Source organism: Mastigoproctus giganteus, chromosome 4 (assembly GCF_048544385.1).
Source record: "Mastigoproctus giganteus isolate SK-2022 chromosome 4, ASM4854438v1, whole genome shotgun sequence".
Lineage (NCBI taxonomy): Eukaryota > Metazoa > Arthropoda > Arachnida > Uropygi > Thelyphonidae > Mastigoproctus > Mastigoproctus giganteus.
In genome coordinates, this window is record NC_143578.1 from 143,759,773 (window position 1) to 143,783,248 (window position 23,476).

Below are 23,476 nucleotides of genomic sequence, written 5' to 3' on the forward strand. Positions count from 1 at the left end.
GAAACCAGCCAAAAAGAATTTCCTGTGTGTGAGTGAGAGAAAGAGAAATAACCAAGAAAGAGAAGAATGATGATATCCAGCTCAGGACCCTGGGTGTTCTAAGCCCATACTCACTAGATGGGAGCCCCTATGGAACATGCTACTGGAAAATAATCACTGTTGTAAGGATCATTTAATACAAACTATTCTATGTTCGGATAAATTGATGGAGAACACATTGTTAAGTCTACTGCCGAAGACTTAACATAATTATAACGCATAATTGAACACTGAATACAAGAGTGATTCAGTGTTCAATACATTTAAGTGTTGATCATCAAGGGAAATTTCAAATCAAGTTACTTCTACTGTAGAGGAAACCCATAAATGATGATGGACATCCATTTCTCCTAAAACACAATAGGTAGATTGAAGCTGCATAGTGAGATTGTTTAATTCCAATCTAGAGAGAGAAAGATAGAGGGATAAGATTCCAATAGAAATTCCAATGACTATTCTCACTGCCACTGCTTCTAAGTTGGTTTTTAATACAGGGTGTACATAAATTAGTTGGGCAAAATAAATGGTTTATTATGCATAGGTATACAGCCAAACATGAGAGTACACATGATTATAAGATAGTGAAACACAAAGTTTACCTTTTTCACAAATGTTCGATGTGGCTGCCCTTCGTTACTCTGCAAATGTCCCATCGGTAAATCAGTTCTTGCCATATGTTTCTGAGCATGTTCACGTCGATCAAACCAAGTGCAATACTGATTCGTGATTTCAATTCAGGAATGGATGTTGGAAGCGGCGGACTGTAAACATGATCTTTTACAAAACCCCATACACTGAAATCTAGGAGTGAAAGGTCTGGTGATCGTAGTGGCCATGGAATAACACCTCCGCGACCAATCCATACTGGGACTTCAGCACTGAGGTAAGAAGTAACTGCAGTGTGGAAGTGACAGGGTGCACCATCTTGTTGGAAAATGAAACCTCCATGCATTGTTTCCTTCAGGATTGGCATAAGGTAAATCTGAAGCATGTCCAGGTATACGATTATAGTAACAGTTTTTTCAGCAAAGAAGAAAGACCCAAAAACATTAGAACAACTTACGGCACAAAACATGTTTCCTTGGGAGTATCCCTTTCATGGTCTAGGGTGGCATGAGGATTTTCTGAATCCCAAATCCTGACATTATTCTGCCCAGACACGAAAGTAGGGAGTATATGATGAAAGCCTTGTCAATCAATTCGGCCCTGGAAAGATTGTGCGAGGCTCAAGGGGTAGAATTTTTTTCAGCCTGGTCTGTACTTGTTAATAGGAGAGACTGCTTCTACAGGAATGGGATACACTTAAATAGAAAGGGTGCAAAAATATTTGCTGATGCGATCGAGGCAGTGTTAGGTGAGTCGGAAAACTGCTAGCTTGGGGGGATACAAGGACTAATAGATTAACAGTAGCTACTGGCAGAGGTGAAAGTGATTCTTGCACTGCTTCTATTGGAATGAGTAGCAACCTGGAAAACAAGATGCAGGGTATTTCAGAGACTGATGGGAGTCATTGGGGCACAAGTAAACACATGGGTTGTGTTAGGGTAGCTAAGAATAGGAACAGGTGCAGGTATACTTGCATATACACCAATGCTAGGAGTTTGGTAAATAACTTTGATGAATTTGAGATATTGCTCAGAACATCAAAGGAAGATATTGTTGGGATTTCAGAGATGTGGTGTCACACAGATATAAGGGAATGCAGAACTGGAATTTTGAGAGTACAATGTGTACAGGAAGGATAGAAGGAAAGAAGGTTACTTAGGATAAAACCGGGGGCATAACTTCTCGTCCCTTATAGTAAGGGATCCTGGTTATTAAATATAACAAGAAAAGTCAGTAAGAATAAGATAAATATATATATAAAAACTGCTTACCACAGCTCCCCCTAGGATCTGTAGTTACAGATCCTAGGGGGAGCTTCGGTTGGTTTGTGTCACATATATACTACACGTGCGGTATTATTCGGCCTTTCTAACATTTCTTTTGCTGTGGTAAGCAGTTTTTATATATATATTTATCTTATTCTTACTGACTTTTCTTGTTATATTTTATATGTAAGGTTTACCTTACTTTGTATTGCACATATATTTTTTTTTCAGGATACCATTGGCGCGTACATAAGTTTTTATGTTTCTGGGGCCGTTACGTCGTACTGGTTTTTCTCGGTTTGCACTATAACCGGCAATTTTTTTGTATACTATACCATTAGCCTCTACTACTCTTTTACAGATATTATACTTATATGATATTAATAATTATATATATATATCCGATAATTCAAAATAAAATAAAACATAAGCCAGTAGTATGGCAAAAACTGTAGAGCGAAAATTAACATAAAATAAATGGGGGGGGGGGGGGATGTAAAGGTAATAAGACATAAACAGTAGCCGAATATCCCCTATATAATTTAGCACACTTTAAATCCAATTAATAAAACCGATATAAAATTTAAAATAATGCCAATTATATTATAATTTAGCGGTACTCCCCTCGTAAGGTACATGTTCCAAAAAACGTGAAATATCACCAAAAAGGGGTTAAAAGAACTACTAAGAGAAAAACAAAATATCAAAATAAAAGACTGACCACTATGCCCCATATCGACAGACCACGAGGCCAATAATGGTCATGGAATCGCTGCATATATATATATTTCTATGACCATACAAATAAATTAGAATGTGTTAAAAATAAAAAATAAAATAAGGCCAGCAGTATGGCAAGACAAGAGCGAAAATAGTCAAAATTAAACTTAAGAATCAAACCAAACAGGGAGGGAAGGGAGTGGTAACAAGAGTAAAAATATTGCAGCAGAAAAATCTCTAAGATCATTTAGAACATCTAATTATAAGAATAATTCATTAAATTTTGAAAGCCAAATAAAATAGAAATTTAACAGCACCCCCTCTGACGGGCACCAGGTCCAAATTTATGTGAAATATCACCAACAGAGATCTAGACCACTAGAGTAAAATAAAACAAAAATAAACCAAAAAGAGACTGAACATTACACCCCATCTCAACAAAGGACCACAAGGTCAATAATGGTAGGGAATCGCTGCAATTCGATCGCTAGACAAATCGCAGCTAAGGCAAGTCGATCGAAAGATCAGTCGGCCACCCGATCTCCAGATCGAACCTCCAATGCAGAGGACCTGAACAGCGGTGGTCCTGATGCAGTGAAAATTAAAAATAGAATAGATACGAGCACTCCAGTGCAAAGCCACACTACTTTCAAAAGTAATCTTAATCGGTTTATATAGACGAAATATGAACTATAGATGGCAGCACAGGCGCAGCGTTAGCAATTCACCCACTACTGTCATGTGATATACTTATACATATATTTGAATAATGTTTAAAATAGTTGGAAACTGAATCTTTCATGATAAAAATAAAATAAAAAGGTACAGCAAACATCAGAGGCAGCAAAAAGCATATTCCTCTACATGATGCTTGAAATATAACCATACAAATAAATTAGAATGAGTTAAAAATAAAATAATGCCAGCAGTATGGCAAGACAAGAGCAAAAATAGTTGAAATTAAACTTAAGAATCAAACCAAACAGCAAGGGAAGAGAGGGGTAACAAGAGTAAAAATATTGCAGCAGAAAATCTCTAAGATAATTTAGAACGTCTAATTATAAGAATAATAATTCATTAAATTTTGAAAGCCAAATAAAATAGAAATTTAATGGCGTCCCCTCTGACGGGTACCAGGTCCATTGTAATGTTGTTATTATTTAGGAGCATTAGCAACTAAGGCCATATTGCTCTGGGGATATGCGGTGGTCATTCCCTAACCTTTCCGCATCCTCCGTATTTGGTGGCTCACGGGCTCGAACCCCGGTCTGTTGACCATTCAGTCCCTGACCATTATTGGCGTTGTGGTCCTCTGTTGAGATGGGGCATAATGGTCAGTCTATTTTTGGTTTATTTTACTGTAGTGGTCTAGATCTGTGTTGGTGATATTTCACATAAATTGGACCTTGTGCCTGTCAGAGGGGGTGCCGCTAAATTTCTATTTTATTTGGCTTTCAAAATTTAATGAATTATTATTTTTATAATTAGATGTTCTAAATTATCTTAGATTTTCTGCCGCAATATTTTTACTCTTGTTACCCCTCTTCCCTCCCTGTTTGGTTTGATTCTTAAGTTTAATTTCAACTATTTTCGCTCTTGTCTTACCATACTGCTGGCATTATTTTATTTTTAACTCATTCTAATTTATTTGTATGGTTATATTTCAAGCATCATGTAGAGGAATATGCTTTTTGCTGCCTCTGATGTTTGCTGTACCTTTTTATTTTATTTTTATCATGAAAGATTCAGTTTCCAACTATTTTAAACGTTATTCAAATATATGTATAAGTATATTTCTATGATATATTTATTAGATATAATTTTTTTTATATGTGAACAGGCAATAAAAACTGTTTGAATTAATTTTTAGCTTACTACCATATACTTACTTGCATATTCCTTTTTTAAAACAGGAGTACCTAAAGACAATGCTGTTTTTGAGATTTGTCTATTGGCATATTTTTTATGAACAAAACTGGAAGGAATAACTGGCTCAAAAGAGTGTCCATTGAATTTCCATCTACAAAAAAATGTAGGCAATTCCTTAGTGTCTTCCAATTCCCAAATCCTATCAGTTGTTATTCCTTCTGGAAGTAATATTACCTGATAAAAAAGAAAGCAAGAAGGAAAGTAGAATAAATGGTATTTTAATTCCATCACTTGGCTTTGTGAAGTTTCCAAACCAAATATTTAATTACTACATTCCATATTTTTAATACTACTAAATCCCTGCTAACAGGTTAAACGAAAAAAGTAATACAAGAGCCTACAAACTTTTAATAGTGAAGCTTACAGGTCTATAATTATTCAGTTCTTCCTTTGATCCCTTTTATGAATAAGGAAGACAATTTGCACACATCGAATCCATAAGGTCTCAACCGAATCCAAGGATGCTCTAATAATTATGCTAAAGGTTTACTCACCTCTTTTGTTATTCTTCTTTTGATGAATGATGATGCTACTACAGTGTTTACAGCCTGCCAAGATATACTTAATAAAATGGAGAGCAAATTGTTGGTGAACCCATCATTTCTTTTGAATTTCATTGAATTAAAACCAGCTAATGTGGATTCTTTCTGGTGCCATCTTCATTAAGTATGAACTCATCAATATGCACTTCTATAATTGATGGAATGTTGGCATTTTAGTAAGCTCCTATCAAATGGGGTCGCAGTTCTTGAGTGTCGTTTACTAGACTGGACTAACTAGATCTGTGTTTCAAATATATGTATTTATGTGTATTGTATAAGTGGATTCATGAAACTGTCTCTATGTACTGTCTCTAAATAAAAAAGGTTGCTGTGGCTAAATCGTGCTTATCCACTTAATTTAAAATACACTCTTGGTAGTGATTAGAATTTGCTTCACTCCCGATAAGGTGGAGTGCCAGTGGCTCAAGTAACTTTGAAAGACAGCAAAATTGTAGATCTGGCATTCTGATAATTAGCATTAGTTGAGGCATATGATGCAAGAAAGCAAGCATATACAGCACAGCCAAAAAAAAAAAAAAAAAAAACTTCCCATTTCACCCATCCAGTCACTCCAAATGTTTGTCTAATTCAGAATAAATTAAGTTTATTTAAGCTATCAACTTCCACAACAATAGATGGAAGTCTGTTCCAGCAATCAACTACCCGCTGGCTAAAGGCAAACTTCCACACATCTATTCTGCAATCTATGCCTCCTCAGGTTCGTAATCTGAGCATGCGGAAGAATCCCATAAACATTGAGCCTACCCAAGCCATTCAAGGCCTTATACACCTCAATCAGATCACCTCACAGGTACCTAGACTTCAGACGTTGCAATTTGAAATACTTAAGCCTTTCTTGGTAAGAGCATCCCTTTGTTACTCTCACCAATCTTGTTGACCTTCTCTGTACTCGTTCTAGCAACTCTACATCATTCCTAAAATGAGGCCTCCAGACCTGTATGCAGTACACCTAATTCTGTTTTTGCGCGAACTTTTTTTACACGAATTTGATTTAACACGAATTCAAAATAAATATTTCATTCTCTTTTTGCGCGAGTCATTTTGATTTAACACGATTTCTATGAATTTTTTTTTTTGCCTAAATTCTAAAAAAAAAAAATTTTATTTGTGGCATATTAGTTTCTTTTTTTTTTACACTCACCAATAGATTGGATAACAGCTAGTGTGTGCGTTTTGAAACGCATGCTTTTGTTTACCAATGTGTACGTCTAGGTATCTATGAATCATCAACGTTTTTTATTGAATTTGGTGCACATCTACGGTATTCGTGATTTGTATCTTCGAAAGACATTTAGTAGTAAGCTCTATTTCAAAGTGAAAGAATATTTAGTGAAATTTGTGCACATATAAATTTATTAATTTTGCCGATAGTCAATAAATTGTAAGTTTACAAATTTTTCATACCTTTTTTTATTAATTATAACTGAGATATTTTTCGGTAGCCCTTATATAATGTCGAATAATTCGCCTATTACCAAAATGAAAAGGAAAGCGATTTCTTTGTAACTTAAAATTCAAATTTTAGATCGTCTTGCAACTGGACAAGGGGCTATGTCTGTAGGAAAGCATTTTGGTGTACATGAAGCTACCGTAAGAACTATTAAGAAAAATGAAGCTGCAATTAGGAAGTCGGTATGTTCTGGAACAAAAGTAAGTGTTAATTCATCATCATATACAAGAGATATTGTCAAGTTAAAAATGGAAAAGGCTCTGGTATATGGATAGAAGATCAGTCACAAAAAAAAAGAGTACCAGTAGATGGAAATGCCATCAAGCAAACAGCACTAAGAATTTACAGACAGATTAAAGAAAAAGAGCAAAGCACTTCATCTCAGTTAAACAGAAAGTATGAATTTTCTGCGAGTACAGGTTAGATGACAGGGTTTCTTAAAAGGAATGCTCTTCATAATGTAAAAATTAAAGGTGAAACTGCATCTGCAGATGAATCGGATGCTAAAGTATTCCCGCAGGAACTTGCAAAAATTATTGAAGATGGAGGATACACCCTTGATCAAGTGTGGAATGCAGATGAAACTGGTTTCTTCTGGAAACGAATGCCGAACAGAACGTATGTAGCCAAATCGCAGAAAACTGCTGGTGGTTTTAAGGTAGCTAAACATCGTGTGACCTTCTTTTCCTCCAACGCTTCAGGAGATCGTATGTTGAAACCACTATTGGTAAATCGAGCCCTAAACCCACGTTCAATGAAAGGTGTAGATATCAATAAACTGCCTGTTCACGGAATGGCAAACAAGAAGGCCTGGGTGGGTGATCACTGCTATCTTTACAGAATGGTTCAACAAATTTTTCGTCCCAGAAGTCAGATGTTATATGAATTTGAAAGGTCTCGAATTTAAAGTTCTTCTGATTCTTGACAATGCATCCGGCCATCCTGTCTTGGAACACCCAAACGTACAAATTTTATTTCTGTCACCTAATACTACATCTTTGATACAACCGCTAGACCAAGGTAATTATTGCGACAATTAAAACATACTACGTAAAACGAACATTCCAACACGTTTTGGACAAACTGAATGATGAAACACTAACAGTCATTGATATGTGGAAGAAATTCTCAATTATGGATTGTATCAATCAAGTTGGATTAGCGTTAACTGAATTAAAACCAGCAACTTTAAATGTGTGTTGGAAAGCGGTTTGGTCACAATGTGTAAAAAGCAAAGATCCCATCATCCCTAATACGACCGAATTTCCCAACATCATTACAATGGCACACAAAATTGGTGGAGAAGGATTCGATGATCTATCGTTTGAAGATATTGATGAATTGTTAACCGACAAAGCCCTAAGCGAAGATGAAATATTAGAGCTTGTCCTTGGGACTCCTTATCCCACAGAACGTAGTGATAATGAAGAAAATGATCATGTTCTAAATGCAGATTTAATAAAAGGTCTGGAACTGGCCAGAAAATTAGGTAATCATTTTGTCAAACATGACCCTAATGAGGAACGCGCTGGGAAGTTTCAATGTGAACTGAAGTTGTTGACAGCCTCTTACAGAGAATTATATAAGGGCCTAACCAAAACACGAACACAACGATTAATAACTGAATTCGTTCGTAAAACCGGTGAAACATCAGCACCAGAGGAGACTCGTGCTGATTTTGCTGAAGAGATCACAGAAAGAATTTCATTAATAGAGGAAGAAGATGATGTCCACAACATTTCTAGTGATGGCAGTGATATTCCAGTCGTACGCAAACGTATGCGCCGTTTAAAATATTATGTGTAAAACAGATTTTTTTTGTTCATGAAGAATTTTTTTCATTTCATATGCATACAAATTTACTTTAATACATTTTCATTACATATTATTACATGTGTATTTTGTTTAAATAAAATAATAAGCTTAAAACGAATATTTTTATGTGTTTTTTTTTAATTATTTTTACTGATTTTTTTAGATCCGGAACCAATCTTCTTTTCTTCCATAAGTACAGTGTCTTTTTTTACACGAATTTTTTTTACACGTATTTTTCAGGAACGTATCTATCGTGTAAAAACAGAATTAGGTGTACTCAATAATAAACAGGATCAATAAGAATATGCTTTATTAAGCACTTATTGTTGTGACCAATACGAATATACTTTGGATTATATGTTGTTGTTACTGGTATTAAGTTGAATGATACAAGGGCCACTAAGGACAAATTGTGTCAATTTGTTGTTTATTTCGTATTTTTTAACAAATAGAATTGTACAAGTATTATATACATACGTATAGGCCAGTACGATTTAAGTATGCTGAGTTCTTCGTTTGAATGATTTCCAAGAAAATAGGATAAAATCTGTGCTTCATTCAATTTGCTAAATGACCGAAAGGATGGATAAAGAGAACAGTCTACAAGAAAGTGGCAAATTGTAAGTTGGGTGTGATAGGATGTACACTGGGGTGGATCTTCTCAAATTATAAAAACAGGTGTGCAAGATGATTATGCCCAATTCTCAGTCTTGACAATACCACTTCTTCTCATCTATCTCATTTGAATCCAGAGAGAGACAGAGCTCGGGAGCTAGTTTTATCTGGTAAAGTTTTTTGCTGATATTTCTTTTCCAGATGTGAGCAGTTTTGAGAACAGGCCTTGCGAATTACAGACTTGTAATATGTATAAGGAACTTGACGGTGCTGTGAGGTGGTAGTAAGAGGTTATTTAGCGGCAAGATCAAGTCTCATTTCCCAGGATTTCAGAATGTCTGGGTATCCAAAAAAATTTTACTGACTGAAATCACTCTGCAGGAGAGTTACTGATAGTGAACAGTTTTCAGTGTAGGAAGACATGAAGGGAAATTGCCATTAAGGCAAAGACTGCACTGAGAGAATCAGTAGGAATAAGGGCAGGTGAAATGGAACTTTAAACAATCTGGTGAAGTGTTAGCTTTATGACATATAGCTCAGCAATGTAGATACTGCACGTAGCTGGTAATGAGGCAGTAACTGTAAATGAGGGGAAAACTGCTGACTGCTAATTGTGCAGTCAGATATGAAGTTTTCTGAGCAATGTAGACAGGCTGCTAGGGCAGGTCATGGGGTTTTGTCAATGATATTTAGGAATTTTGCTAGCAGGGAAAAGGAGGTGATTGTCCCTCTGTATAAGGCAATGGTCAGGCCACGCCTTGAGTACTGCGTACAGGTCTGGAGGCCTCATTTTAGGAAGGATGTAGATTTGCTTGAGCGTGTACAGAGAAGAGCAACACGATTGGTGAGGGGAATGAAGGGATCCTCTTACCAAGAGAGGCTTAAGTTCTACAAATTGCAGTGGCTGGAGACTAGGCACCTGCGCGGTGATCTGATTGAGGTCTATAAGGCCTTGAATGGGTTGAGCACGCTGAATTCTGATGGGATCCTCCCACTTGTTCAGAATACGAACTTACAGGGACATAAGTTCAAATTAAGAAAGGATAGATGTAGAATAGATGTGCGGAAATTTGCCTTTAGCCAGCGGGTGGTTAATTGCTGGAACAAACTTCCATCTGTCGTTGTGGAAGTTGATAGGTTAAATAAATTTAAGGAGGAACTGGACAGGCATTTGGAGGGTATGGTGTGATTTTTTTTTTTTTTTTTTGGCTGATGCTGCATAAGCTCCTACACTTGCTTTCTTGCATCAAGTGCCACTACTACTACTACTACTACACACTTACTGCATTGCAGTTTTCAATCCATCAGTGTATGTTGTATAGGCATTGCAATTGAGATGAGAATGGACAGCATAAAACTGTCTGATACTGGAATAAGTTCAACATTGATACATTTCCCCTGTTGATCTTAGTGTCATTTACATCAACATTCCTAGTATGAAGAAGTTCTTTAAGTCTGAGTGACACGATCTGGTTTTCAGTGGGCTTATTTTCATAAAAGGAATCCCACTGGGCATTACACAGATATTCCCAACTAGGATCCCAGCATATCAATCAGCTCCCCATGACAAGAATGAGACTGATTGAAGTATAATCAAATGCTTTACACAAGTAGTTCTTAAATGAGTGATGTGAGCTTGGAAGTTTAGCTTGCTGTCTAATGTCAATCCAAGAAATCCAACAGTATTAACAAATGGGATGAGATTTTTGTTTATTTCTAGTTTGGGATCAGGATGGAGAGCCTGTAGCTTGCAGAAGTGAGTGGTAGAGCATATCTTTTCTGATAATTGATAACCATTCTGTGAGGTCCAGGATTCTATTTTGGTTATGGCTAGTTGGAGCTATCGTTCGATGGTGTTCGTACTTTTAGACTGACAGGAAATTGTACAGTCGTCTGCAGACATGTAAGCTTCAATGGGTTTTGGGATATCCTGTGTAACGTTGCTAACCTGAATTGCAAATAATGTTGAACTAAGAATTGAATCCTTTGGTAGGCCTTCCTCCCGAATATGAAATGTAGAGGGTATGTTTTTACATCAGACTGGAAATGAACACAGGTGCAAGAAATTGAATTATTTCAGGCAACTGTCCCCTTATTCCTAGATGGTAAAGATCCATTATAATACCATTACCATAACCAGGTGGTGTCAAACGCCTTTTCGAGATCTAAGTGCTGTGAGACTAGATGTTTCATGACAAAGGCATTGCAGATATGAGATTCAGCTTTGATGATCACATCTAGGGTTGATCTAGCAGAAGATTCTGTGACTCCAGAAACAAAGTGAGCCTTGTGTTAACCATCCTTTCAAAAATTTTACCCACGCAGCTCATGAGAGATATCGACCTATAATTTTGAACCAGGGAAGGATCTTTCCCTGGTTTTGGTAAGGTGATAATGAAAGAGCGTCACCAGACCAAAGGACAAGCATTTTCAGAAAAGATCCAATAGTAACAAATCAACAGAGTACACAAGTCCTCTTCAAGTAAATGCTTGAGTATAATGTAATGAACACCATCTGGGCCTGCAGGACTGTTGGAAGATCTATTTAACAATTCTTTAAATTCTATTAATATAAAGGGTTGGTTGTACAGGAAGGAGCACTGCTTGAAGAAGTTGATTTTATACTGTTCTGCTTTGATGTACTGGAAGAAGGATGCATAGGAGACAGAAGCAGAGATAGTGTATTTAGTGTCAAATGGCACCAGGGGTTCCTCCCATCTCCACATTGCTTTCATTGTAGTCATACCAGTTCACTGGGAGAGCCAGAGATTTAAAAGTGTATGGATTTTGTATATGTGTAGTGTCATGTACCATTGTTCCTCTGGCCATTTAGCTGCTGGGCCTCTGCTAAGGCACAACATTGCACGCACTGAGCCCCGTGGAGGCAAACCAGGTACCCAGTAGTTTTAAATTTTCACTCTGGCAGGTCCTGTCACCTAATTTCCTGAGATTTCAGTGGCTAGGACCTAAAAAAAGGGGGGTTGGGGTTAACATTGAAATCTAGTTAAGCCGAAAGAGGTCTAAATAAGCATATTAATTTTTGAACATTTAAAATTTTTAACACTGCATGGGGCATTCAGTAGCAAAGACAGAAATATGGGGATGATAGGGAAGGCAACTCCAGTAGGTCAGTGAGGCAGGCCCATGCCTCATCAGGCAGATGGCAGGAAGGAAGGAAGGAAAAAGAGGAACTGTCTCTTCCCTCTCCTGCCAGGTGGAAGGGAGTTTAAAGTGAATAGGGTTAGGGCACCCTATTCAGATCGCCAAAAGGCATTTGGCAGCATAGCTACAATTTGTTCAGTGGTTCCAGTCCGATCTCAGCAGAGATCAGACTGGTTATCAAGCCATTCATGGGATAAGTCCTGTCCGTGCTGTTTTTACTGTGATCTGTTGTTGTGGTCGGCTTAGATCTGCTTCATTATTCCTGGGGGCAGTCTAACTTTCTAGATAGTTCTGATGTCAGTCTTCAACGTTGGGCTTAATGTCAGTTTAGTGCGATTTGTGCTCTCCTCCTGGTAAACAGCTTCTGGATGAACTGAGAAAATGCCTCATATTCGTCTGCAGAGTCTAAAAGATGGTACTCTTGATTTTTTGGAAGCAGAGATAGTGGCAAACAATTCTGTTAGTGAGTTAGCAATTTCTTCAGGAGTAGACACATTTTTCCCTTTCCAATGAAGTATTGGAGAAGGCGGCTGAAGAAATTTGCCATTTGGGGCCTATATCCTTTTCCAGATGAGCCATATGTCGGTGTCTTTTGTGATGGTTGAGGCAAAAGCAATCCCTGAACTGAGTTTTGCTTTCCATCTAATTTGTCTTGCTTTAGCTTTAGGTCTTTTATAAAAATATGTCACCGGTGGTAAGATACATTGCAGAAATTATTCCAAGCACAATTTTTCTACTTGTTTTGCATTATAGCACTTTATATTCCAGCAGTGATTTTGGTGAGTGCGATGTGTCTTTGATTTTGGTGAGTGCGATGTGTCTTGGATTTTGGACTGAAACATTAATCACAGTCAGAATCTGATTGGTTATGAAAATAGTTACATCAGTAGGTTCATTGAAGATAAATTCTATCTAAAAGCATTTGAGCAGAATAGCCATCCCAGTACACCTTATTAAACTTGCAACTGAATCGTTTATAAGGATTTCAAGTTGCCACTGTTTGTATCAAGGAAACTAATCGCTGTTAAAGGGAACGAATAATACTGACCATGTCATGGTCAGTATTATTCATCTTTCCAGTATTGGAAAGATGGATGGTGAACAAATCGACAAGTCAACTGCAGAAGTAGATCTTGTAGGTAGGAGATCCAGAGTTTAGTAAATTAAGATAAAGGTCTTTATCTTCAATTTTTTATCTAAATTTATCTTCATTATTCATAAATTCCTCAATCCCAATTTGTTGTAGCAGACCACCAACAATGGATGGTGTGCATTAAAATCTCTGAAAAGACAAATTGGAGTTGAGATCTGTGTAACGAGGTTGTCGACCTGAATGGGAAAATGGTAGAGATGGTGGAATATAAATGGAAACAAGGGCAACTGAAATACCTAATGTCACAGCTTCTAGATTGATTATTAATCGGATCGGTCTTGATGGCACATTAGAATTAACAAGAATGACTACTCCTCTGTATTTTGGCTTTGTAATTACATAGTAGTGTTTTTTTGAAAAGGTAAATGAGATTTCATTAGCATTATATAGACTATGGATAGGAGATGTTCCAAAAGCACCAAGTGCAGTCTGCAATGCACTGTGCTGTATAAGATCCATACTCTTCCAGGCAGAATCATAGAGTGGAGCACCATAATCCAAATCTGTTCAATGCTCTATATAAGAACAGCAAAGATGTACAGTCTGCACCTGAAGACAAGGCTGATAAAGCGCTTAGAATGTTCAGCTTTTTGAGACAGATAGTACATAAAAATTTAACGTGCTCAAAGAAATCTAACTTGCTGTCAAGGATTAATCCCAAGATTTTTTTTTTTTTAATGAAATCTCCAAACGAGAGGTATTAGAAACTACAATACTTAGTACCGTGCATGGGCTGGAGGTTCAGAAGATGAATGTTTTGTTGAATGTATTGTTGAACGTTTTGTTGAATTTGAACGTTTTTTAGAGTCTGTTTACAAGAGTCTGTTTACAAGGCTAGCGGGAGACAGACATGTTCAAAGCTGCTGTAAACTTTTTTTTATTTATTGATTTGAAATTATTGTTTTTGTATAACTTTTGATTTAGATACTACTAAATTTAATTTAGTAGTATAGTAATTTTGTGATTTTTTGATTAATTTGGTACATTTATTCTTTACTCCACCTTGTAATTGCATAAAAAACCAGAGTCGATTGCTGCCAGCATTGAATCGACAGTAGCATTCGAATCTGCTGCCATTGTTTTTGTATCGATATAGCAGATACAAAAAGTTTCTACGTAACTTGTAGCAGTGTATACTTACATGTTTTAATAATTTAACTTGCCACGTAGATCATAACGTACATCAGTAATATTCATAAAGCTTTTAGAATTGGTGATTTGGCATATATAGAGCTAGTGTGAGAGTTTGAACAATATGGGTGGCAGTAGATAGTTCAATTTATTATCAATTATAACTACTTAGATTTTACAAAAGTAATATTATAACTTAATACATATAACTCAAGTTGATAGGAGATACGAAATTTATATAATGTAACTCGGTAGGAGATAAAAAACAATTTTCAAGCCCTTTCTTTTCTGTATCCCAGGTATAGATTTGCAAACTTTTACCTTTCGTTTTTAGATCTCTTTTTTCAGTTTTTGGTTTTTGCAAAGGATGCAAAGAATAACAGCAAAGAGTTCTTTACATATATAAACTCTAGAAGGAAGGGGATGAATCAGATTGGTCCAACTGATGATCCTGCTCAGGTAGATAGTAAACTGAATGAGTATTTTGCATTTACATTTGCACACGAGGAGCTATTAGGGAGCGGAATGCCAGAGGTGTATTAAACTCTGGCAGTGAGCTAAATGATTTTGTAATAACAGAGAGCAAAGTGGAGCAAAAACTATTGAAGATAAACACAAGGCAGCTATGGTGGATGGAATCTATCCAGTTATATTAAAGGAGGCAGCAAAGTAAGTATGCAACCCCTTAGTCATAATTATGAGAGCGTCCTTGGACTCAGGGGAGGTACCCATGGATTGGAGATGTGCAAATGTGACCCCATTTCATAAATGAGGATGAAAGTCTAACACATGCAATTACAGACCTGTCAGTTTAACTTCTGTTCTGGGGAAATTAATGGAGACACTGGTGAAAGAAGCACAGCAGGATCATCTAGACAATACTTCAGTTATAGTTCAGACACAGCGTGGGTTTTTTTAAGGAGAATCCTTGTCTGACTAATTTGATTGGTTACTATGATGTGGTCACAAAGGAACTGGATGCAAAGAATAATTTTGATATCATATACTTGGATCTTAGGAAGGCTTTTGATACTGTTGCACATGAAAGACTGTTGTACACATTGGAAGTGTGGCATTGGGAGCCAATTGCTGCTATGGATACAGGGATGGTTGAGTGGGAGGAGACAGAGTCATAATTAATGGACACTGCTCTTCGTGGACTAATGTTATTAGTGGAGTCCCCCAGGGTTCACTGTTGGGTCCATTGTTGTTTTCTGTATTTATTAATGATAGCGATTTAGGTATATCAGGCTTAATGTCTAAGTTTGCAGATGATACAAAGGTTGGCAGGGTTGTTAAGGACACTAATGACAGTTACAGTTACACTACTGTAACTCTAACAGGATCTAGAAAATTTGATCAAATGGATTCAGAGGTGGCAACTGAGGATTAACATTGACAAAAGTAAAGTACTGCATATGGGTAGCAGTAACCCCAGAGTAATTTATCAACTGTGTGGTACTACACTCAGGTGGTAGACAATAAAAAGACCTCAGGGTAATTGTGAATTCAGATGTGAAGTTTTCTGAGCAGTGCAGACAGTCTGCAAGAGTAGCTCATGGTGTTTTGTCAATGATATACAGGAATTTTTCTAGTGGGGATAAGGAGGTGATTATGCCCTTGTATAAGGCAATCAGGCCACTACTTGAGTACTGTACACAGGTCTGGAGGCTTCATTTCAAGAAGGATATAGAGCTGCTGGAACGAGTACAAAGAAGGGCAACAAGATTAGTGAAAGAAACAAAGGGGTTGCTCTTACAAAGAAAGACTTAAGTTTGTAATTATCAGGAAATACATATGAGTGAAGTTGTTCCAGAAAACGGAAGTTGAATGAATAATTGAGGAAGAAGGAAAATTGGTTCTGAGAGTTTGAAGTTGGAAAGTAAATGTATGTTGAGTGGTAACGGCACATGTTCGGACTGCTTTGAAAGAGAGAACAGGAATTATAGAAGCCAAGTCAGAAGAACAACAGTGGCCATGGAAGTATCTATAGAAAAGGCATGCAGCAGAAACAGAATGTCTATAAGACAGAGAGTGGAGAAACTCTGTTAGAGATGAGTCATTAATTAACCTATGGAATCTAGAAGCCTGAGAGAGAGAGAGACATTTTGGGAGCACCACCCCAGATGTGAGAACAATACTTGTTGGTAGGGCAGATTTGTGATTTGTACAGCGTGGACAGCTGCTTGCAAGAAAAGAAATGCCAAGAGCAAAAGAGAAAACCCAGTTTTTTAGATGCAAAGAAAGCAATATTATTAATGTGCACATGCCAAGAGAAATTAGAAGTCAGGGTAATCCCCAAAATGGATATATCATTTTGCCTACAAATCGTAGTGTAACCAAAGGTAAGCACAGGCGTAGAATTCTTTTTGCGAGATACAAGACAGGACCGAGTTTTAGTTGACTAGTTGAGATCTAGGTTATCTTTGCCCAACTGGAGAATTACCTGGAGATCAACATTTATGGAATTGGTAGTGGATATTCGAGAATTTGAAGCTGTATGAACAGCGAAGATTTCTCAAACTGGAAAGCAATGTGCTATCTTCAGCAAAACAATGGATAGGATTTCCAGTCAATGGAAGAAGGTCATTAATGTACAAGAGAAAAAGAGTCGGAGAAACAACTGAACCCAGGGGAAAACCACCATTAGTGGAGAAGTTGGAGGACAGAAAGCCATCTACAGTGAGCAGTCAGAGAGAAAACTGGATACCAATTACAAAAAACAGTTGCCAACCATACAACGGAAGCTTATTTAGAAGACCTTTATGCCAAACACGATTGAAAGCCTTTGAAATGTCAACTGCTTAAGTTTCACCAAACTTTTCAATTGAATTTGTTCATAGTGGGTATCATAAGGGAGAATATCACCAGTGGATCGACACTGACAGAATCCATATTGGCGATCACTGATCAGATGGGAAGTCCCTAGATAGTTTAAGAGGTAGCAGTTAATTGAATTCTCCATTACTTTAGAAAGAATAGAATTAATTTTAATAGGACGATAATTGTATGCGAAGGATTTGTCACTCTTTTTAGGAACTTGCTGGATATGACCAAATTTCCAAGCAGAAGGAAAAATACCTTTGGAATAAGAAAGCAAAGAGAAAATACAGAATACAGAACAATAGTAAGTTCAGGGTCACAGGTTTTGAGAACAAGTGGAGAAATACCATCAGGTCCTGCAACTTTCTTAGCATCAAGATTGTTCAAAATTATTCTGAGATCCATTGGATGGAAGAACACAGGAGGCATTGAATGAAGTGTACTAGGAATGGTAGAAAGTGGTTAACCAAGATCATTAATACACGAGTTGGAAGAAAAATAGGATGCTAGTCATCTGCTTTATCCTTGGCTGAAGTGACAACAGAACCATCTGGTATTGGATCTATAACCACATGCATCCAAAGCTATTTTCTATTCTAGTCTCTTGCCAAAGCTATTGGCTGCAACTTTTGCAGCCAACAGCTTTGGCAAGAGACTAGAATGCTCATGTACCATTTAGACAAGAAGAAAATTTTCTACTCTTAGCCTGTTTTAAATCTAGTTGGGACTGATTAATAACTGCTTTGCAATTGTTGCAAGCTTTGGTATATTCTGAAAATGAAACTGAAGATCTGGAAGAAAGCCAATTACGACATGCAGCATTCTTCTCTGTTCAAGCCTTAAGCACATTTATTGGAAAACCAGGGTTTAGATAAAGGATGAGATTTTAAGGTGGAGTATGAAATAAAGGATTCCATTCCTACAAGAATAATTTCACTGACACAATCTGAGCAAACATTGACATCAGAAGTTTTGAAATAGTAATCCGACCAAGTAATCCGAATGGCCATGAGAAAAAGGCTCCATTGAAGAAGAGACAATCAGAAATTTGTGATGAGGTGCCTAGGGGACCACTCACCTCAACTGTGTACTTAGGATTGTTTGTGAGAAAAATATCAAGCATGTTACCTGTGCAGTTAGGATTGTCCGGTATTCTGGTAGGGAAATTAACAATCTGTGCGAGGTTATTAGTAATTGCAAAAGCCTTAGCATCTCAACCAGTTGGATCCATGTGACTAGAAAAAGGAAGCAAGCTGTAATTGTGAATGTTAAAATTACCAAGGAAAATTATCTCACTGTTAGTTAAGTTGGACAGGATTAAGTCAAGTTTCAAAGAGTTCTAGGTGATTAGTGGAGTTGGGAGAACAATAGAAGCAACAGATGAATTTGACAGAATGTGGTAGAGAGATTTTAAGCAAGAAAAGATTGAAAAGAGGAGGATCCAAATTATTAAGTCTCTGCCAGGGAATATCAGAACAGTCATATGCTCAAGTACCACCTTTGAAGTAAATGGAATCATACAGCAAATAATACAGACAACTGAGATGAGCAGTGGTTGAATCAACCGATAACTGAGACTCTGTCAGAAAAAGTACATGGGGTTTGGAAGATTGTAAGTGGAAATGGACATCACTGAGATTAGAACTGAGACCGTGTATATTTGTGAAATGAACACGAACATGTTTGGGAGGTTGATCTTTTCACAGATAAGTTTTCTCTATTAGTTTGACAATTTGTGGTGTATTCAGTAGTAAGAAAAAGTGAGGGATGGGGGACATGCTGTATGAAGTAATAAAATTTTTGGATATAGCATACACATGTTAAGAATATACCCAGCTCCTTAATATAACATTGCCTCTACAATGGCCCCCCCTGCATACACACTATTTGGACTCCCTCCAGTCACTATCTGGCAGAGTAGAGGCAGTGAGATTATACACTAGCTAATCCAAATCCTCCCAGGGAGTTACCAATAGGTTCAATCTGGAAGAGATGATGATGGCAGAGGATTTACCGGAGCTTGCTCTGGAGACTAAACATGTTCCACCAATTAAAGCCTCCGATAATCAAAGTGGTGGCATTGCACCAGTTGATGTCATCTATCACCTCCTATCGCCTGGTAACACAGAGGAGCAGCATTCTTCCGTGTGGTGTGTGCGCCACACCTTGACCCCTGCTTATGTTGGCTCGCACCTGGGTGGTCATCCACAGTGTACTAGGTTGCCATATGGGTATTATATCCAGGGTTATTAACAGTCTCACTATCGTGAAGACGCAAGCAGAGGATTTGGCTGTCAAAGACTGATCGGACTTCCGAAATTAGCTCAACTTGACTTGAATGTACCCAAATATCACTTCCATTTTTAGACTCCAGGTAGCAAGCACAGCTTGGAATATCTGAGAGAATGTCTGAAACACCCTCAAGGACAAAATCTGATATTGGACTGAATCTGATGTTGTTAGTCATTGGAATGGTAAAGTTTGACATCTATAGTTCAAGATCTGTATGCAATTTACATTTATTGCAAATGTGAATTGCAACGGTTCGTTGATGTGACAGACAACAGCCATTGAACTCTGCCCACCTTTGGACTTTATTCAGGATATCTGCAATTGCCATTCAATGTATCTGCGTAAAGGTAGGTCTCAACAGTATTTGACAGTTCTTTTGTGATGGAATCAATTCTAAGGGAAAATGGGTTGCACTCAGTACAGACCCTTGTGGCATTACTTCTTCCTGTAAGAATGTCTTGGGGAGCAAGAATTGATATCGAACTCAGAACGAATTATTCTGAAGGAAGTTCCTAATGAATATAGGCAGGTTGCCTCATAGACCAAGAGCATGAAGGTCACTGATAATGCCATATAGTATTTTTCGTTTTTCAGAAAGACATTGCCAATCGCAGCCTTGATCGTGAGTTCTAAGGAAGACCTGTTCCTGAGAAAACCATGCTGATTATTACTGATTAAATGTCGCAGTTCAATGATACAAATGGATAATTTTTTAAAGTAATTTACCAAGGCAACTGGAGAGAGAAATTGGTCTGTAACTGTAAGGACTGGTAGAATCTTTTCCAGGTTTCACAAAGGCCAGAACTGTGGCATGGTGCCAAGAGGTGGGATAAATGTTTTCCAGAATGATTCGGTTATAAAAGACAAGCAGTTATTTGTAATTTTTTTTTTTCTTCGAGGAGGGGATATGTATCACTGTAACATGATATAATATATTCCATCTGGCCCAGCGGCACTGCTGCATGTTGGGTAAAGGTTTTGCCCAAGGCATTTGCAGAGAGTTCTTGCCCGTTCCACAAAAAAATTGGGAAATGGAAGATTGGAAACTTGCCTGCAATCTGCCTAATTTTCTTCCATATTAACTTGGAATTGGTGTTTCTATTTACAGTAGAGGCAAACCAAATTCAGGAATTTTTCTTGGCTAGTCTTTGAACGAGACGTACTTTTACCCCTAGTTTCTTGTAGTTAATGACTAACTGTGGTTGGGGATCTATGAAATAAATTCCATGCTTTATTTTTTAACTTCTTTGCTTCTGTGCATCCTTCATTCTAGAAATATTTATGGTGCCACTGGGACGAGGGATTCGACAATGGAATTGAGCAATTAGCTGCAGATAATAGGTGTGATGTAATATAATCTGAGACCATCTACTGGCTCTGTTCGTATAATTTTCTCATCCACGCTGGGAGCTGACTGAAATTTGACCCAGTTGGCTTGAGAGAATTTACATTTCATGCAGGGTTGGGCTAATGGTTGTTGTTGTTGTGTAGTGACCAGATCACAAACAATTGGAAAATGGTTGCTGCCCATGAGATGATCTATAATGGCCCATTCCATGATTGGAAACAGAATTGGGTAGCATATCGAGGGATCGATTGCAGAAGCTTGTCAAGTTGATAATGTGAGTGGATGCACCGGTAAGGATTTTAAGAATGGTAAGGTTTTGCTTATCCAGGAAGGTTTCAATCAGTTGGTCTAGTCTATTTAATATAGTCAATCCCCATAAGGGGTGGTGGGCACTGAAATCTCCCAAGAGACAGACAGGAGAAAGTAACTGTATTAGAAGTTCTTTAAGTCTGTAAGAGAAAGTAGAACTTGGTAGGAGATAGATTGAAACTAGTATTAATGCAATCTGGGTTATGAAATGTACAGTAACAGCTTCAATTTCAGTTTGAAGAACAATTTTCTTGGTTGAGATCTTTGAGATAACCAAGATGGCCACAACCCCATTGGGCAGCAGACATATTGCAATCTTGTAAATAGATAGAATAGTTTTTTTCATGGCGGTAGAAATTTGAGAAGTTAAATAGGTTTCTTGCAGACAGAAACCATGGAGAGTAGCAATTAAGTCTTGCATATCATTAATGTTGCTACAAAATCTTCTGCAATTCCAGTGTAAAATATAAGGCATTACTAGTACAGTAGGCCCTCGATTTAATGGACTAATTGGGGAAAGGGATGTCCACTATTGACAAAAGTCCATTAAATCAAATGTATTTTAAAAACATATATTAATACTGAACTTACAATGAACAGGATGTATTAAAATGTTATTATAATAGAAGAAGAACTCTTTATTGCATACAAAACGCACATGCCGTACACAATACCCTTCACGGCTAAAAGCCAGGGGTTAATGTATAAGTAAAATAAATTTACGACAGGAACCAAACTTTATTTTAATTAAACACATCAAAAACTATACAACCAATGAAGTGTTTCCACCACTTTTTTTTTATTTTATTTTTTCTTACAGCTCACACAAAGTTGTTTTCAATGTGAATATTAGTTTTATAACTTAAATCCCTTTTAGAGGGAAAAAAAATTCTTAAACTCCACAGAATAAGAAACGTACACAAAAACGTTAAAAAAATATACAAAATATGCAATATTAATATTAACTTAATTAAACGAATCAAAATTTTCAGAGTCAGAAACAACTGCCATATGGAGGGAGAGGTGTTAATTCCTTGTTGGAAGAGGGTTCTGATGAAACATGTCCAGTTGATGAAGTGGTCTTGAAGAAATCATCAAGCTTCAATTGCCTTACACCTTGGTGCTGCCTCCTTATTACTGTAGATCGAAATTCTCTAAAATATTCATAATAAGGAAGCACATCAGGGTCTGATGACGATTCAATAAAATATATGATTTCATCCATATATTGTCTTATAACAGACAATTTAGGATGAAGTACAACTGATTCTTCGTCTTTGTCATCATCAACGTCCTCATGTTCTCACGAAGAAGATTTTCCGCAAAGAAAAAATTTGATAGCCCGGATCACTTTCGTTTTCGAGCCACTGTTCCACATTATTCTCAGTTGCATTTTGTTGCCGGCCCTTGGAAGAGGGCCCCAAAATTTAGATGCCTCACCTCCCTCAAAGTCCATTTCAGGTTCTACATCATACAACTTCTTCCAAGCATTGGCCAAGGTAGTAACTCCATATCTTTCCACACAGCTGCTAAGTTGAAGCTAGCAGAGCTGATGTTGTATGCATGTAAATTTTGCAGTGTCCTGGTGCCTCTTGTATCTTCTTCTGCATCTTCTGTTTCTTCCAAAACAACCATTACCTCTTCCAAAAACTTCTTCTTATACAACCTTTTACATGCAACAATTACACCCTGATCCATCACCTGTATCAGTGAAGTAGTGTTAGGAGGCAGAAAAACACTTAATTCTCCCATCCCTGCTAACTAACCTCTCAGCATTATGGTGAACAGGTGCATTAGCTAGTAGTAAAACCACCTTTATTTCATGAGAAGGAATTTTCAGCACATCTATCTGAGATCATCACACATCAGGAATAAAATGGTTAAAGAACCAGTCACAGAAAATATCCATTGTAAACCAGGCATTTTTTGAGTGGGAATATATCACCGGTAGCTGGTTCATTAAATCCTTTAAAGCACGAGGTTTTTTTGCCTTACCAACTACCATAGGCTTAAGCCCATGCAAGCCATCAGCATTTGCACAAATAAAATTGAAATTCGCTCCTTATTTAGCTTATGATCAGGACTGCTTGTTTCGTGCTTGTTTCATGCTTGTAAGTCTGGGTATTTTCAGGAACAGCATGATAAAAAAGCCCAGTCTTGTCAGCATTATAAAGCTGTGACAAAATAAAGCCCTCATTTTTAATGAGGTCATTTAGATATTTTCTGAAAGTCACAACTTGTTCTTCCTCTGCACCT

The 23,476-nt window shown here is 37.3% G+C and overlaps 1 protein-coding gene across 1 annotated transcript in view; it reads right to left on the reverse strand.

Moving 5' to 3' along the window:
• Orc1 (origin recognition complex subunit 1) overlaps window positions 1-23,476 on the reverse strand; it is a 699,813-nt gene that overhangs the window by 531,422 nt on the left and 144,915 nt on the right. The window contains exon 4 of the mRNA XM_090372377.1: window positions 4,520-4,733. Within this exon, the coding sequence (XP_090228503.1) occupies window positions 4,520-4,733 (214 nt within the window). The remainder of the gene's footprint in view (window positions 1-4,519; window positions 4,734-23,476) is intronic.